Genomic DNA, 16,178 nt, shown 5'->3' on the forward strand with positions numbered 1-16,178 from the left:
CTTTTATAGGTGAAAAGAGTCTCAGACAGGATGATGAGCCTAAAGTTAGAAATTGAAGGGGTGATGGTGAATGTAGTCAGTGGGTAGTCAGTGGGTATGCGCCACAGGTTGGCTGTGAGTTAGAAGTGAAGGAGAGATTCTGGAGTGAGTTGGATGAGGTCATAGAGAGTTTTCCCAGAGGAGAGAGAGTTGTTATTGGAGCAGACTTTAATGGCCATGTTGGTGAGGGCAACAGAGGTGATGAGGAGGTGATGGGCAGGTTTGGTGTGAAGGAAAGGAATCTGGAGGGACAGATGGTGGTGGACTTTGCGAAGAGGATGGAAATGGCTGTAGTCAACACTTACTTCCAGAAGAGAGAGGAACATAGAGTGACATACAGAAGTGGAGGTAGGAGTACTCAGGTGGACTACATCCTATGTAGACGAGGTCATTTGAGAGAGGTTAATGACTGCAAAGTGGTGGTAGGAGAGAGTGTAGCCAAACAGCACCGCATAGTGGTGTGTAAAATGACTCTGGAGGTCAGGAAGAAGAAGAGAGGGAAAACAGAAAAGAAGACCAAGTGGTGGAAGCTACAGAATGAAGAAACTTGTGAGGAATTTAGGCAGAAGTTGAGACAGGTCCTGAGTGGTCAGGATGAGCTTCCAGAGGACTGGGAAACTACAGCAGAGATTATCAGGGAAACAGGTAGGAAGGTGCTAGGTGTGTCATCTGGAAAGAGGAAAGACAGTAAAGAGACTTGGTGGTGGAATGAGGAAGTAAGGGACTGCGTCCAGAGGAAGAGGTTGGCTAAAAGGAAGTGGGATGTAGAAAGGACTGAGCAAGGTAGACAGGAGTACAAGGAAGCGCAGCGTAGAGTGAAGAGAGAGGTGGCAAAGGCCAAACAGAAAGCTTACGATGAACTATATGACAGGTTAGACACAAAGGAAGGAGAGAAGGACTTGTACAGGCTAGCCAGACAGAGAGACAGAGATGGGAAGGACGTGCAACAGGTAAGAGTGATAAAGGACAGAGATGGAAAGGTGCTAACAACCCAGGAGAGTGTACAGAAAAGATGGAAGGAGTATTTTGAGGAGCTGATGAACGAGGAAAATGACAGGGAAAGAAGGGAGGAAGATGTGGTTGTTGTGGAGCAGGAAGTAGCAGAGATTGGAAAGGATGAGGTTAGGAAGGCTCTGAAAAGGATGAAGAGCGGAAAGGCCGTTGGTCCTGATGACGTACCTGTGGAGGTATGGAAGTGCCTAGGAGAGACAGCAGTGGAATTTCTAACGAGGTTGTTCAATAGGATTCTAGAGAGTGAGAAGATGCCTGAGGAATGGAGGAGAAGCGTTCTGGTTCCGATCTTTAAGAACAAGGGTGACATGCAGAACTGCAGCAACTATAGAGGAATAAAGTTGATGAGCCACACAATGAAGCTGTGGGAAAGAGTAGTGGAAGCCAGGCTTAGGAAGAAGGTGGAGATCTGTGAGCAGCAGTATGGTTTCATGCCCCGTAAGAGCACCACTGATGCCATCTTTGCTTTGAGAATGTTGATGGAAAAGTACAGAGAAGGTCAGAAGGAGCTGCATTGTGTGTTCGTAGATTTAAAGAAGGCGTATGACAGGGTGCCGAGGGAGGAGCTGTGGTACTGTATGAGGTCATCTGGAGTGGCAGAGAAGTATGTCAGAGTAGTTCAGGACATGTATGAGAGAAGTATGACGGTGGTGAGATGTGCTGTAGGTCAGACAGAGGAGTTCAAGGTGGAGGTGGGACTACACCAAGGATCAGCTTTGAGTCCTTTTTTGTTTGCTATGCTGATGGACAGGCTGACAGACGAGGTAAGACAGGAATCTCCCTGGACAATGATGTTTGCGGATGACATTGTAATTTGCAGTGAGAGTAGAGAGCAGGTGGAGGAACAGCTAGAGAGGTGGAGGTTTGCTCTGGAAAGAAGAGGCATGAAGGTCAGTCGTAGTAAGACAGAATACATGTGTCTGAACGAGAGGGATCAAGGTAGAAGCGTTAGGTTACAGGGGGCTGAGGTGAAGAAGGTGCAGGAGTTTAAGTACTTGGGGTCAACAGTTCAGTGTGATGGGGAGTGTGGAAAAGAGGTGAAGAGGCGAGTGCAGGCAGGTTGGAGCGGGTGGAGGAAAGTGTCAGGAGTGTTGTGTGACAGAAGAGTGTCAGCAAGACTCAAAGGAAAGGTGTACAAGACAGTGGTGAGACCAGCTCTGCTCTATGGGTTAGAGACGGTAGCAGTGAGACAGAGACAAGAGGCTGAGATGGAGGTAGCAGAGATGAAGATGTTGAGGTTCTCCTTAGGAGTGACCAGGTTAGACAGGATAAGGAACGAGTACATCAGAGGGACGGCTCATGTTGCCTGTGTTAGCGACAAAGTCAGAGAAGCCAGACTGAGATGGTTTGGACACGTTCAGAGGAGGGATAGTGGATATATTGGTAGAAGGATGTTGGAGATGGAGCTGCCTGGCAGGAGGGCAAGAGGACGGCCAAAGAGGAGATACATGGATGTCTTAACAGAGGACATGAAGTTGGCTAATGTTAGGGTAGAAGATGTTCATGATAGAGCGAGGTGGAAAAGGATGATTCGCTGTGGCGACCCCTGATGGGAAAAGCCGAAAGAGAAAGAAGATTTATTTGCTTTTATCATCTCTAGATTTAAATACATATATTTAAGTTCCTTAATACTATGTGATTATTAAACCTCCTTTCTTTTTTTTAAATGTTTTATACTTATGGATGCAGAACATAGTCCACAAATGGTTACTAAATTAGAAAAAATAACTTTTAGCAGAGTTACAATAACCCATGTTCTATGAACAAGTCGACACCATAGTGGAACTCATTAGAGAGGGGAAATGATAACTTAGTTGAAACTATTGGCTTTGTAAACATAAAAAAACTTGAAGATATACGGCGAGAGGAAATATAAAAAGAAGAGGTTGTTTGACACCAACACTAACACAGAGACATGTCACCCTGAGGGAATAAAAATGCAGGTGGTGTTGTTCAAACCAAAACTCTCATGTCATCTGACATCCGATTTGCGAGGCAGTCATTTTTTTTCTCCTTTCTCAACAAAAAAAAAATCCACATTTTCCATCCTCGTGTGGCCAACACTGAAGGAACTTGAAAGCGTAGCTTCTTTAAGTATATAGTAATGCTGCAGAGGCTTGGCGCAGCAGATTGAAGAAATGCTTCCTCATTTTCACCCGATCTCTCAGCTGCAAGACTTGAAATAAAACTTTAAATGTTTGTTTTCATTTAAAGAGCTGTGGCAAATGGGAAAATGAGCAAACTGTTCCATTTCGACTGGAAATACTACTATGAACTGAAAAAAATCCTTTCTGCAGTTGCAGCTAACACAATTCTACCACCCCGCATCTCTGTGAGTGCATTGTTTTTACAACCCACTTTTTTCCACTGCAGCAACAAAATGCTGAATAAAGAAGGTGAAAATGTCTGGTCTGTACTGCCATGGTGCAATAATGAATCTTTTATGAGTTACGCCACCAACGTCCATATCAGATAAAAATCTCTGACAGCTCTAGAATTTCTCAGCAAGGCAATTATGTTGAGCCAGAATGCACTAGTGTGTGAAGATCCTGCTAACTGCACGCTGTACACCCTTAGCAGAGTCAATTAGATTCATCTCCAACAATTACCCCACTGTATGAGAACTTGGCTTGCAGCAAAACGACTCAGCAATCAAAGTTCCACGATTGTAGAGGTTTGCCTAAAAGAAAATAAAGTCACTCAACTTCCTACTCTAACACATTCCTCAACAAGCAATAGATTGAGGCAGTAAACACTCCTCACTGTGACCTAAGAGGCAGAAGAGAGGCAGAATATTGGAAATAATTACTGAAAATACCAGAGCTGCTTTATGTGGGAGTGGAATCATTTATGTCTGATCAATAATCTTGTTTTCAGATAAATTTTATTCTTGGTAAACACTGAAAACATTTCAGTCAAAAAAACAAAAACAAACTGATGGTTTTACAAAGTCTGTCCCATTTTTGGGGTTTGTAATGATTCTTTTCTGATCTATTATTTGAATTTCATGTTTCAGCAGGGTCTGATTAGCTATTAATTTTAATATCTAGTTTTATTTCAATCTGTGTCAGGTTGTCTTGGTAAAAGCCCAAGCAAGACCAAAATATTTCTTTTCATCCTCCAAGCTATTTCTTTTTTTTTAAATGACATTTTAATGCATTTTTCCTAAATGTTATATCAGAATTTTTATATTTGGTGGGAAGTTTGGTTTACATAAACAAAGTCCACAACAGCTTTTAGTCCATTGTTGGAATTTTTTTTAAATGTCATGCGATGTCATGCTGACTATGGTTATTATTTTAATAAAAATCTTAACACCGGTACCCAGCCATTAATTGGAGGTGCTGAGGTTTTGAGTAATTTGAGGACCCACTAGAAAACGAGATGACACACCTCAAGGGGCTTATCCTTCAAACAAATAAATTGAAAAATTAAATTGAAATTTGTAATAATAGTTGTACTTCTGTGATGAATAACACAATACAATGAAAAAATGTATCTAAAGGGGCAACATAACCTATGAGGTGCCGTGTAGGACATTATTCAGAATTAGCATTCACATACACATGTGAAATCTCTCACACACACTAGTGAAATGCTTGTATACATACAACTGAAAATGTATTCATTCACATACACATGTGAAATCTCTCACATACACATGTGAAATCTCTCACATACACATGTGAAATGCTCTCACACACACTACTGAAAATGCTCTCACATACACATGTGAAATGCTCTCACACACACTATCCAAAATCCTCTCACATACACATGTGAAATCTCTCACATACACATGTGAAATGCTCTCACACACACTACTGAAAATGCTCTCACATACACATGTGAAATGCTCTCACACACACATGTGAAATGCTCTCACACACACTATCCAAAATCCTCTCACATACACATGTGAAATGCTCTCACACACACACTACTGAAAATGCTCTCACATACACATGTGAAAATGCTCTCACATACACATGTGAAATGCTCTCACACACACTACTGAAAATGCTCTCACACACACTACTGAAAATGCTCTCACATACACATGTGAAAATGCTCTCACACACACTATCCAAAATCCTCTCACACACACATGTGAAAATGCTCTCACACACACACTACTGAAAATGCTCTCACACACACTACTGAAAATGCTCTCACATACACATGTGAAAATGCTCTCACACACACTATCCAAAATCCTCTCACATACACATGTGAAAATTTCAATAGAAACGGAAGGCATTTCAGTAGAAAGGTTTTTTTTTTTTTACTTTGTTAGAAACGAAGTTGCTCGACTGAAGGCATTTCAGTGGAAATGAACCTGTGTCCGAATTCCTGCCCTGATCCCTAGCTACTAAAACCCTATATAGTGCAGAACTATATAGTTCTATATAGCAATTCAGACACCCGTGCTCAGTACTTTTTTCTTTTGGGTGTTGTTCATAACGCTCTTGACACGGAAACAAAGTGGCGCATTACCGCCACCACCTGGTCTGGAGGCGAACTACTCCTATTTAACGCGGAGAATGACACTTATTTGTCAGAGTAAAAACATAATAAATATGAACATTTTACAAAGACTATTTATGAATCTGCTGTGTTCTGATCATGGAAAACGTGACTGATTTATAAATAATTAAATTACAAACACTTTGGTGTTGATTTAATGTATTTGTTCATAAATAAACCCCCAAGTTATTTTTTCATGCCAATATTTATTTTGTTTTTGTGCCGCTGAACGATTAACGGGCTCTTGCAAGGAGGCATTTTTTTCTGTAGTTTTCTTACACCTTACTGAAAATGGCTTTGAAAATGAATCTGTCCGTGTTCCGTTTTTCGTGAGATCAAACTGAAAACGAGCAGATATGCAGCATCACAGGACGGCAAGGACAAGCAGACATCTCAGAAGATTTCCTCTGGATGCCCTGACCAGACAGAATAACTTGTGAGTTAAACTTAAAGCTTTTTTTTTAGTTAAACCTAAACTTTAACTTAAACTTTGTTACTAATCATGCTCAAGGTTACACAGTCTGCTGGGTAAGAGTTTAACATTCTTTTTCAAGTGAGTTGTGTAGTCCAATTACATGAAACACTTGTGAGTTCAAAGTTTAGAATTTTTTATTCAGAGTCAAACCATATCACTTGTTTTAAACAAAAACAAAACAAAAACTTTCATTTTTAAAAGTTTAAATGAAAATCCAAAAACCCAGCCAAATAAAAACCACGAGATTTTCCAGAATTAATAAATACTTCATAATCTAAAATGTAAGACATCAAAATAAATAGAATTAAAAAAATGTGATTTAATTTCCTCAATGAAATAATTAATGTTGCATTTTCCAGGGTCTTCCACGTCTCTACTGCTTTACCAACACAAAGGTGTCTGTCCTGGCCCTTTACGCTGACGGTCAGTCCGACACAAGACTGGATTTTCGGTTGACCCGCAGGACCATCGAGCATCTGGGTCGATGGTCCTGAAGCATCAGCTTCGGGTTCCTCACACTCTGGGGGGTCACAGGAGACTGACGTCCTGGTGTTTCTTTTCTGGCTGGCGTGTGGCACATCTTACAGTGTGGTAGCCAGAGTCTTTGACATGACACGGTCCACCGTGAGCGATGTTGTCCACAGGACGGCAGACCGCATCCTCCAGCTGATGAGCAGGGTCACCCAGCTTCCCAGTGGGAATGAACTACCATAAGTTGCCTCTGGATTTTAGCAGCTCGCTTGGTCTTTCTCCTTCCAAAGGGTCACAAGGAGCATTGATGGCTGCCACATAAGAATAAAGGCCCTAAAAGATAATGCAGCTTGTTATTTTAACAGGAAGCTTTTTTATTCCATTAAAATGCATGCTGTATGTGACTCTAATGCCAAATTTATAGATATTTTTGTTGAGAATCCAGGATCAATCCATGATTCACGGGTTCTACGTAAAAGCCCAATTTATGTAAATCAAACAAACCCACCTGAAGGATCCTTTTGGGTGATGGTGGGTATCCCTGCATTGCACATCCCATCATGCTGCTGACACCCTACAGGGAACCCACGAGGAATGCCATTGAGGCAGTTACAACCAGAACCACTCCAGAACACGCTCTGTTGTGAAGAGAGCATTTGGCATGATAAAGATGAGGAGGAGAGCAATATTTCTGAGGGCACTGGAAGTAAAACCAACCTTTGCAATGAAAATCATTGCCTGCAGTTCAATTCTGCACATTCTGTGCATCAGCAAAGGCGACTGCTTAGCCACAGATGTTGAGCCACAGCAGGACAACACCAGGAACATGCAGGACGAGCAGAGTCACGTCCGTCTGCAAGGACAAATCTTTGCTTTCCTTTCAGCTCCAACTGTGACACACATGACTCTAGAAGACCAGGATTATTGTTAACATGTATAAAAATAAATATTAACATATAAAACGAAATTCTAAATATGTACATCTGATATTTATATGAAAATCCTTTTAAGATTGTTAAAAATAGCTCAGATTTAAATAATACATGTAAATTATTCATTTTTGTTCATACATTTATTAAACAAATTGGAAAAACAATGGCTGCAATTTAGAACAATAATTTCAACTCAAGTAAACTTAACAGACTCTCCTGTCGCTGTTCCTCCCTTCTAGCCCTTTCCTCCTCTCTCTTCTGGCTCTTTGACATAAACCTTTAACCCAGTACGACAACGATTAACCGTTTATTAAAATGAAGTCAAATCTGATCATGTGTCTCTACCCATCTGGCACGAGCTAGCTTGAAAACAAACAGGCTATCTTTCTCCATCCGCAAATGGATCGGATTTTCCTCATCCTCGTCTGTCCCTACATATATGAACACATTTAAAACATGTGTTAATAACTTGTGACTACGGTTAGAAGTCACTGCTTTTTGATGTAATATCTAGCGTTTGTTTTTAGCCTTCGGCGCTAATTCGCGTTAGCGTTAGCTTTAGCATTACTGAAATTGATGAGCTTCAAAACAATCTAGGTTGTTGATTGAGGAATATAACATATTAAACACATCATCTTAAGTATTTACAAATATATTTTACAACAGATACTGGATATTTTTTAATATACTTACACGTTTCGGTGGTTTTCCTTGCGCAACCGGCTGCCATTTTCGAATGATTCAGACGAATGATTATCTCGCGATAATCAGCCAACTTCCGTTTCTACTGAAATGCCTTCCGTTTCTGTCGAAAATTTCAGTAGTGTGTGAGAGGATTTCAGTAGTGTGTGTGAGAGGATTTCAGTAGTGTGTGTGAGAGGATTTCAGTAGTGTGTGTGAGAGGATTTCAGTAGTGTGTGTGAGAGGATTTCAGTAGTGTGTGTGAGAGCATTTTCAGTAGTGTGTGTGAGAGCATTTTCAGTAGTGTGTGTGAGAGCATTTCACATGTGTATGTGAGAGCATTTTCAGTAGTGTGTGTGAGAGCATTTCACATGTGTATGTGAGAGATTTCACATGTGTGTGTGAGAGCATTTCACATGTGTATGTGAGAGCATTTCACATGTGTATGTGAGAGATTTCACATGTGTATGTGAATGAATACATTTTCAGTTGTATGTATACAAGCATTTCACTAGTGTGTGTGAGAGATTTCACATGTGTATGTGAATGCTAATTCTGAATAATGTCCTACACGGCACCTCATAATAACCTCCAATGTGTCTTTGCAATCTTTATTAATAAAAATAGATCCAACAAATGTAGCAAATCCAGAATAAGTGAGTAAAAAAAACGGATTTCAAACTAATTTCAGCTCCAAGGACAGGACCCTTATCTAAACTAGACCCCATAAATAATGGTTAGAGTTTGTTTTTTTAGAACTAATGAAAATGCACGAGCGTTTGCTACTGATCTATGGTGGGCAAACTTGACCGACCTAATCATTTCATTAAGGGGAGATGAAACACATTTCTCATCTGTAACCTGATGAGGAGGGCAGTGGTCTAAGCAAAGATCCCTGGACTTCCAGCTGCCAAACCACCTTCCAGAGTTCACCCTTTAGGAGCATGGTGAGTTTATTACCCCAGAACAAAAGCAACATTGAGTACCTGATCATGCAACCAACAGAGAGTGCACACAGTGGTGGTGCGTGTGTGTTTCTTTAATTCTAACAGGTGCAATAACCCGTGTAACGTGCATAGCATGGTGCCAAGCAGGATTAGGTAGACTCTATATAAGTGTGTGTTGAGGGTGCTGTGCTACAAGCCAGCACTATCCAGTCAAATCCCATCATTTTTAATATTGTATGGGCCGATTGAAGATGATGGATACACAGCTGTTATTTTTTTGGTCAAAGCCTGAAATATACACAGGTAATAAATTATGTATGTTTCAGTTTTGTTTGAGAAATAATTTGATGGTTTTGTAAAGTATAAACATGAAAGCAGCACTTTTTTATTTTGATTTTAACATTTATTGATTATAACATTTATATAGTTTTCATTTTGCATATGTTTATATATGTATGGCAGCATGGCACCCACATAAATTGGATTAAATGATTCAGTGCATGGTTTTGCCCTTAAATGCAGCTTTTTTTTTCTATCATGAAGAAATGGTCAAATGTTCCAGTTCTTCTATCAATTCTTACTGCTTTCAGCTGTCAACACGAATCCTCATCTTAACACATTACACTTAGTTTCCAACCCACAAGAAAACATCCATCCTTTACTGACGGAACTGTGACCTAAAAACTTAACAATGCTCATCCTAGCTTATTGAATATCCTTTTTCATCCTCCTTACTGCTTGTTATGGACCACATCAACTACAAAACAGCAAAATAAAAAAGTCCAACTAGAATCTCTTCATTTTAATCAGTGGCTGAACACCCAGCATTTTGGCAAAACCTGGCAAAGTGATCACCTATAATTAATGTAACAAAGAAAATCAAGCTCACATTCTGGTACAGCAATCATTATATAGCTAAAGAAAACCCTCTTATTTTGTGTGTCGTTCTCACCTTTTCATGAAATGCCACAGATACTTTGCTGTTCCTTCATTTTTACTGTCTTTATGTGAGGAAACAAACAAAATGGCCACTCTTTGAAATTTAAAATATTTCTAAAAAGAATATAATATCCTTGTATATTTATCATCTGCTTTAAACAATTTAGCGGAGACAAATAAGAGAAAGCAAAAATATTAAATATTCTCATTGATAAACATTGTGACGGCAACATACCTCAATATACTAGGAATTGATGTCAGAAAAAGAGTTGGATCTGCTATGAATTGGTGCCTATTCAGAATACGTGGTATGAACAATCTGAGTTTGAACATCTTGATGTTTCCTGCAGCAGCTGTATTGATTTTTATGCATGCTAGATTTGTATCTATATTTACAGAATACATTTAGTAATAAACCGGAATTCACTTCATCTGGTTGCAGAACAATCAAGGAAGTAAATAATGCTTTTTAAAGTAAAAGAAAGAAAGGAAAATGATCAAACAAAGAACAGACATCTTTGTAGTTGTGTTTTATCCATTCATTTTTTTTTCTTCAAAGACAAAGGCACTGATTAAGTCCTTTAGCTTTAAGCAAAAACCCAACAAAAACTGCCAAAAAGCTAAACAAAAGGAAGCCAAGATAAAAGATAAGAGATGCCCTTGTTTTCTCTTGGGGACGCAGGAGCTAACAAGAGAGGCTGGAGGTGGTGAGCTCATTGTGGCAATTGTGCTTTGCTGCCATTTGAGGCTGGCTTAGCTTCAATGCATTGTTGTAGATATTTATATTCTACTTCAAAGCAGGAATGGTGGTTAAAGTCCAAAGGGGAGAAACTCCAACCGGGGAGTTTGCATTCCAAATGTGCAAGGAGCACCAATGCCATTTGTAAAACACAAAATTACTTTGTCAAACAAAAAAAAATCTAATAATGATATTTGATCTAGTGTGTTTTGTGTAAGAAATTTTAAGCTTTCTGTTAGTTTAAACAAAAGTATTACTGAGATTTGCTGATTTTTCCAGTAAATATCCCTTCTGCCTAAGCTGTACTTGAGGCACAAAAGGTGAAAGTGCAAATGGTACATTTGGAGGACCTCAACCTCACAGACAAGGTCTTTCATAGAAGGAAGCTTCCTCTGCAGTCTTATCAAATATTCATCCTCCAAAACACCCAATCAATCAGGTCCACTTACTTCATTCTACCATCAGTACAGCAGAAAGTTCTTCATTTAGGGCCACAATCGATAGCTCATTACAGCGGCTTTGCTCTGGGTTGTCTCTATAGAAAGGCATGCCGTTTGAATTCCCCACACCACTGGCCTATCTGATATGTCCATCTTCATCACCGCAGCAGTCTGGACAGCACTTCCACTGTGAAACCAAACGGCCACACTCCATTTTCTGCAAGTTCAGTTTTTGAATGTGCAACTTTGAGAGCTGTGAATGGCTTTTAGGTTGAGCTAATGCGCAAAATGAGGGGAATCAATACTGCAGCGGGGCCACTGGGAGCTTCAATGTGTGTTAAAAAAAAATAAACAAAGAAATAAAAAACTAGACACTTTAAAGTACAGATTCGAATCCCATCATACATTCTGCTTACAAAATCGAAGCCTTTAAAACTAAAAGACCCACTCTGATCATGTTTTGATCTATCTCAAAAGTGTTCCCAGTAGTCTTTTACCTAATTATACCTTTTTTAACCAAAATCAGAAAATCTATGCTGTTTTTTAGGAAATATTTTCTGGAAAGCAACAGTATATCATCAGAAATTCACCTCTAGTTGTGGGTGGGACTGTAAGCCCGCTACCAGTTCCCATCATCCATCTGTGCTCTGCCGCTAGCTTACAACCCTTCACAACCACAACTTAGCATTACTGGTGCAACAAAAATTGTATAGTTTTTCCCCAGATTCCAGCTCGGAGGAGAAAAACAAAGACGTACATGGATCTAGTCAGTATTGGGAATACTGAGTATTTCTATATTTAAAGAAATACAATTTTAAGCTTAACATTCTTTAGATATCTCTTTCATCATCAAAAAATGTCCCAAGGACATGTTAAAAACACACAAAGAAATTCACTGGAGTGGATCTTTAAACATAGCACATACTGAATGAATAAATCAACAGGTTTGACTTTCTAGGAATAAAACAAATAAGTAAACAAAGAATGTTGCATTTTAAATATTGCTTTTGCAGCTAACATGCTCCAAGACATTTTTGCCAACAAAAGACTACTTTTTTTATTTTTTTGTGCTTGAATTTTCTCAAAGCTCTTTTTGGTTTTGAACAAAACTAAGCCATTCCTTTCTCCCACTCAAGCGTGAAATGACAGCAGACCTCATCATAATAACATTAACGCTCCCTTCCTTGGTGTCAAGTAGAACGCTGAGACGTGCCCGGCTGAATTCCCATCAGGTGGAATAATTTCACGGTAATCTCTGGCAATTACACACACACACACAAGGCAGTTGCTGTGGCAGGAGGAGTCAAACACAAAGTGAGTCAGACATACGACAGCAAAAGAAAAAAGGAAAAAGACAAATGGGTGCCTGGATGCTGCGCAGATGCAGACGGTTCACAACAGGTAGTGAGCAATTATTGGGTTAGGAGTTTTTGTTTTGCTTGTCTTCCAACAGTAACAAATAACAGACAACATCCAACAGAGTGTGCAAAGAAAGCACTAAAAAACACATTTCGACAATGAAAGGAATGATAACTGTCGAAGAGCAGAGAAGAGGAACTAAAAAGTGCAAACTCAAGACCCAGCTGGATGAACACACACTCCAGTAATGTCAGAGCCTAAATGAATGCTTTTGCTGCTCTTCCAGTCAAAGTCTAACTTTAGAAGCAGCTTTTGCTTTGGCTCATTGTCTTCTTCCTCTGCACTGCTGCGCAGGCAGTCATCGCCTGGATGCAAAGTGAGGTCTGTGCCTTCTTACAAACAAGCCATGCGTTGCCACAGTGCATTAGTCACAGCTGTAGTCTGGCCTTTTCAAAGTCGCTACACCCACAGAAATTGCTAATAGATCCCTAGAATTTGATATTCGCCTAGCAGGGATCCTCGCAATAGAAAATCTGTATGTGTGTGTATGAGAGAGAGAGAGAGAGAGAGAGAGAGAGAGAGAGAGAGATACACTGCACCATATTTTTACTGAAAATTGCCCCTTTGTTTGGATGCTTATAAATAAAATGAGAATAGAAAAACTAAAAATTTTAATCATAACTTCTTCCGACTCACTCACAGGGTAAAAAGCTCATTTTACTTTTATGACTTTGATGACCTCCCATCTTTGCACTTTATTGCTATAGCAGAAGATGGAAGGTAAAATCAGATCATACCGACCTGTGAAAGTTTCTTTGCAGCCAGTTTCAGATCTTCCTGGAGCTCCTGTACCACTGTTCCTTCAACATCAAATTACCCTGAGCTGAGATATCCTCCCTCCTTCCCTCCCCACCCACTGAGTTGCGTTTATAGGCTGTGGTCCGGCAGGAGTAATTTCTGCTACCACTCCAGGGAAATTACTTTATGTTGTTAGAGAAAAGGCAGTTTGCAAACTGCTTTATCAAGCTCCTTGACTCCAATAAAAGTCAACATGTAGATGCGGACCAGAAATAGAAGCTCCAGACGTTCAACTCTGCAATGCCAATATAAGATGCAGGGTTTTTTTTTTTTGTTTTTCTGTTTGCCTGAACAGGAATGCATGCATGTGCATCTATTTGTGCCAGAAAGAGTCCTTTGACATGCGTGCGTAGATGTGCACTCGTGCTTGAATCTGTTCTGTTCTTCTGTGATCCACAGCTCAGATGCGTTTTGCTTGGCTGATGAATAATTTCTGCACTGTGCTCCGCCATGGCACGTCTGGTGCAGCCTGAATGCACCACACAGCAAGAACTCGGCATTTGCATTCAGCACACACACGTGCACGCGCATCACCACTCTCAAAAAAATCAAACTTGCTAACTGCAAGCCCATCTGAACACCATTAAACATCTCAGCTGCTTCACTTTGGAGGAGCACAAGCTGCTGAGCCTGTTAAATAAACCAAAACTAGTAAATCGCCACTAATCGTTTCATTTTCAAGCATTCTCCTCAACTTCTCAGGAAAAAAAAATCCGATGGGAAAGTGGCAAATTGGATTAAATGGATGAACGAGCTAAATAAACGACATCCGCCACTGTCACTGAGGGTTATGCGTAAAAAATCTTTGTGGCATTTAGGCTCAAGGCCCGTTAAGAGAGGAAATTGTGCTGAAATGTCAGCTCTATTTTGAAGTGGCAGGCATGCTGATGTGCTGACCTCTTTGAGCTATGGTTAAAAGGTTAGGAGGCTGCAGGAAAAATGTGCTGAAGGTATTCTCTTTTTTGTTTTTTCCTTTTTGTCCAAAAGGAGAAAGCATTCTGTTTCCTACCAGCTTGTAAACTTCTGAAATTAAACAGACTGTATAATTAGATGGTGTCTGACATTTACAATGTTGCTTCTAGAAAAGCTGAAATTGGGAAAGTTTGTTCTAAAGATAAGAAGAAAACGCTCCTGTGGAAGAAAATGTACATGTCAGCTGTTGCAAAAGAAAGAAAAGTTAATTGTATGTTATAAAAATGAATATTTTCTTGATATTTATTTAATTTTTTGTTAGTTTGTCTTTGTGACTTTTACACGCTGCTCAGGTTTTCCCAATGACAGTGTAATCTGTTAGGGGCAAACTGATTTTGCATTATTCCATCTGTAAAATATTATTTCAACTCAGATTTAACATAATTTAATTTTAAAAAATGAATCTTAAAGGCTTTATTTGCTGCTGATCACATCACCTCATACCTGCAGCAGGTTGCGGATCAGTGAACAGCCTGACAAAAGTAAACCTAGGGGCATCATGGTGTATGTGTTTAACCAAACACCTACTTCTGTCTGGATGTTCTGTAGCCCTCTGATACCTTTTTCCCTCGCATGAGTCTGGATTCTCAGCCGTGATGTGTCTCTAAAGCGCTTCTGACCATAGATGAGCCGGCTGTGTCATCATCCATCTCTGTCAGCTGTGCAGTAACGGCCAGAAAATGGTCATCCTCGGCTGAAAAGCTACACTTTAACTCTGCTGCTGATAAATTCATGAAAGTGCTGCACCACTTTCTTATCAATAGTTGTTTTGTATCCAACAAGTGACACATTGTCAGTTGTGTGTAAAAACTGCATCAACCTTTGCATCTGCTACAAAGAGATCTCTGTGGGCAGCAGCTTAGAATAGGGATAAAACTCCTTTTTTCACCTTCTTAAGGATAAAAGTGACAATAACAGAATGTGATTCTCTAATTTGTTTGAGTATGTGGTGAATGTGAGTGTCCAAATATAGTCCAAAGCTAAGTTTTTTTCCACCTCCCAGATTTTGCTGTTAACTTCTAGACAGAGATGCTGCAGGGAAGACAATAGCTGTCAGAGGAAAATGCGTATAACAACAGGGATCTGCAGGAAGGTGGAGATTTGATCGCTGCTTCACCAGAATGTGGAGAAAGTACAATTCACCTCGCAGATTAACCATCTCTCCACCCCCCACCCCCTCCAGGAGAACCACGGTTCCAAAACAAGCGGCCGGAAATAGGCTCACTCACCGTTCTGAGGAACTGGATCTCATCCTCTCCTTCTCCACCTTCAGCCATGGCTGCAAAGGAGCCCGTTCAGACTCCGCTGGCTCCTGTCCCTTAGCGATATTAGCATATAGCTAGTCCACGGGCATGCAGCGCGGAGAAGAATGCTGTCGCGTGTGTCAGTCAAGCCCCTGTGCTCACGCCCCACTCAGGAAGAGGAGGAGGAGTGCATGTCAGCATCGGTGGGCTGGTGCAAGTAGGGACGGTGTGGGGAGCCGAACGCTGTAGCACAAACAGCAGCAGCAGGAGGATCTCTGCCGTCCGCGTCAACAGCGCGGTGGTTCAAATCACTTGCGCGTCTCCGCTGTGCGAAAAATGGAGAGGATCAGGACCACGGACAGCGCCCCGAAGAACATCACTGCGCTGACCGTGGTGCTGATAAAACAGTCATTGTTGGCTGGAAAAAGTTGGCAGGAAATAGCTCTTAAATTGGTTTTTAGTAGCCTGCTTTCATGCACTTAAAGTGCAGAGCTCAGTCAAAAGCTAGTCTGGATCCGTGACCTGTGTAAAGCACATGCAGTTA

The 16,178-nt window shown here is 40.4% G+C and overlaps 1 protein-coding gene across 16 annotated transcripts in view; it reads right to left on the reverse strand.

The window, feature by feature from the left end:
* Positions 1 to 15,912, reverse strand: part of LOC101172039 (ryanodine receptor 3-like) — a 115,803-nt gene extending 99,891 nt beyond the window's left edge. For 14 of the 16 annotated variants that reach the window (XM_023951503.1, XM_023951502.1, XM_023951499.1 and 11 more), the window contains exon 1: positions 15,620 to 15,912. In XM_023951503.1, the coding sequence (XP_023807271.1) occupies positions 15,620 to 15,667 (48 nt within the window). In that variant the 5' untranslated portion in view covers positions 15,668 to 15,912. The remainder of the gene's footprint in view (positions 1 to 15,619) is intronic. The other 2 variants (XM_023951508.1, XM_023951507.1) reach the window with 1 other exon arrangement.
* Between the last annotated feature and the right edge of the window lie 266 nt (positions 15,913 to 16,178).

The sequence above is a fragment of the Oryzias latipes genome, chromosome 22 (assembly GCF_002234675.1).
Source record: "Oryzias latipes chromosome 22, ASM223467v1".
NCBI classification, from domain to species: Eukaryota; Metazoa; Chordata; class Actinopteri; order Beloniformes; family Adrianichthyidae; genus Oryzias; species Oryzias latipes.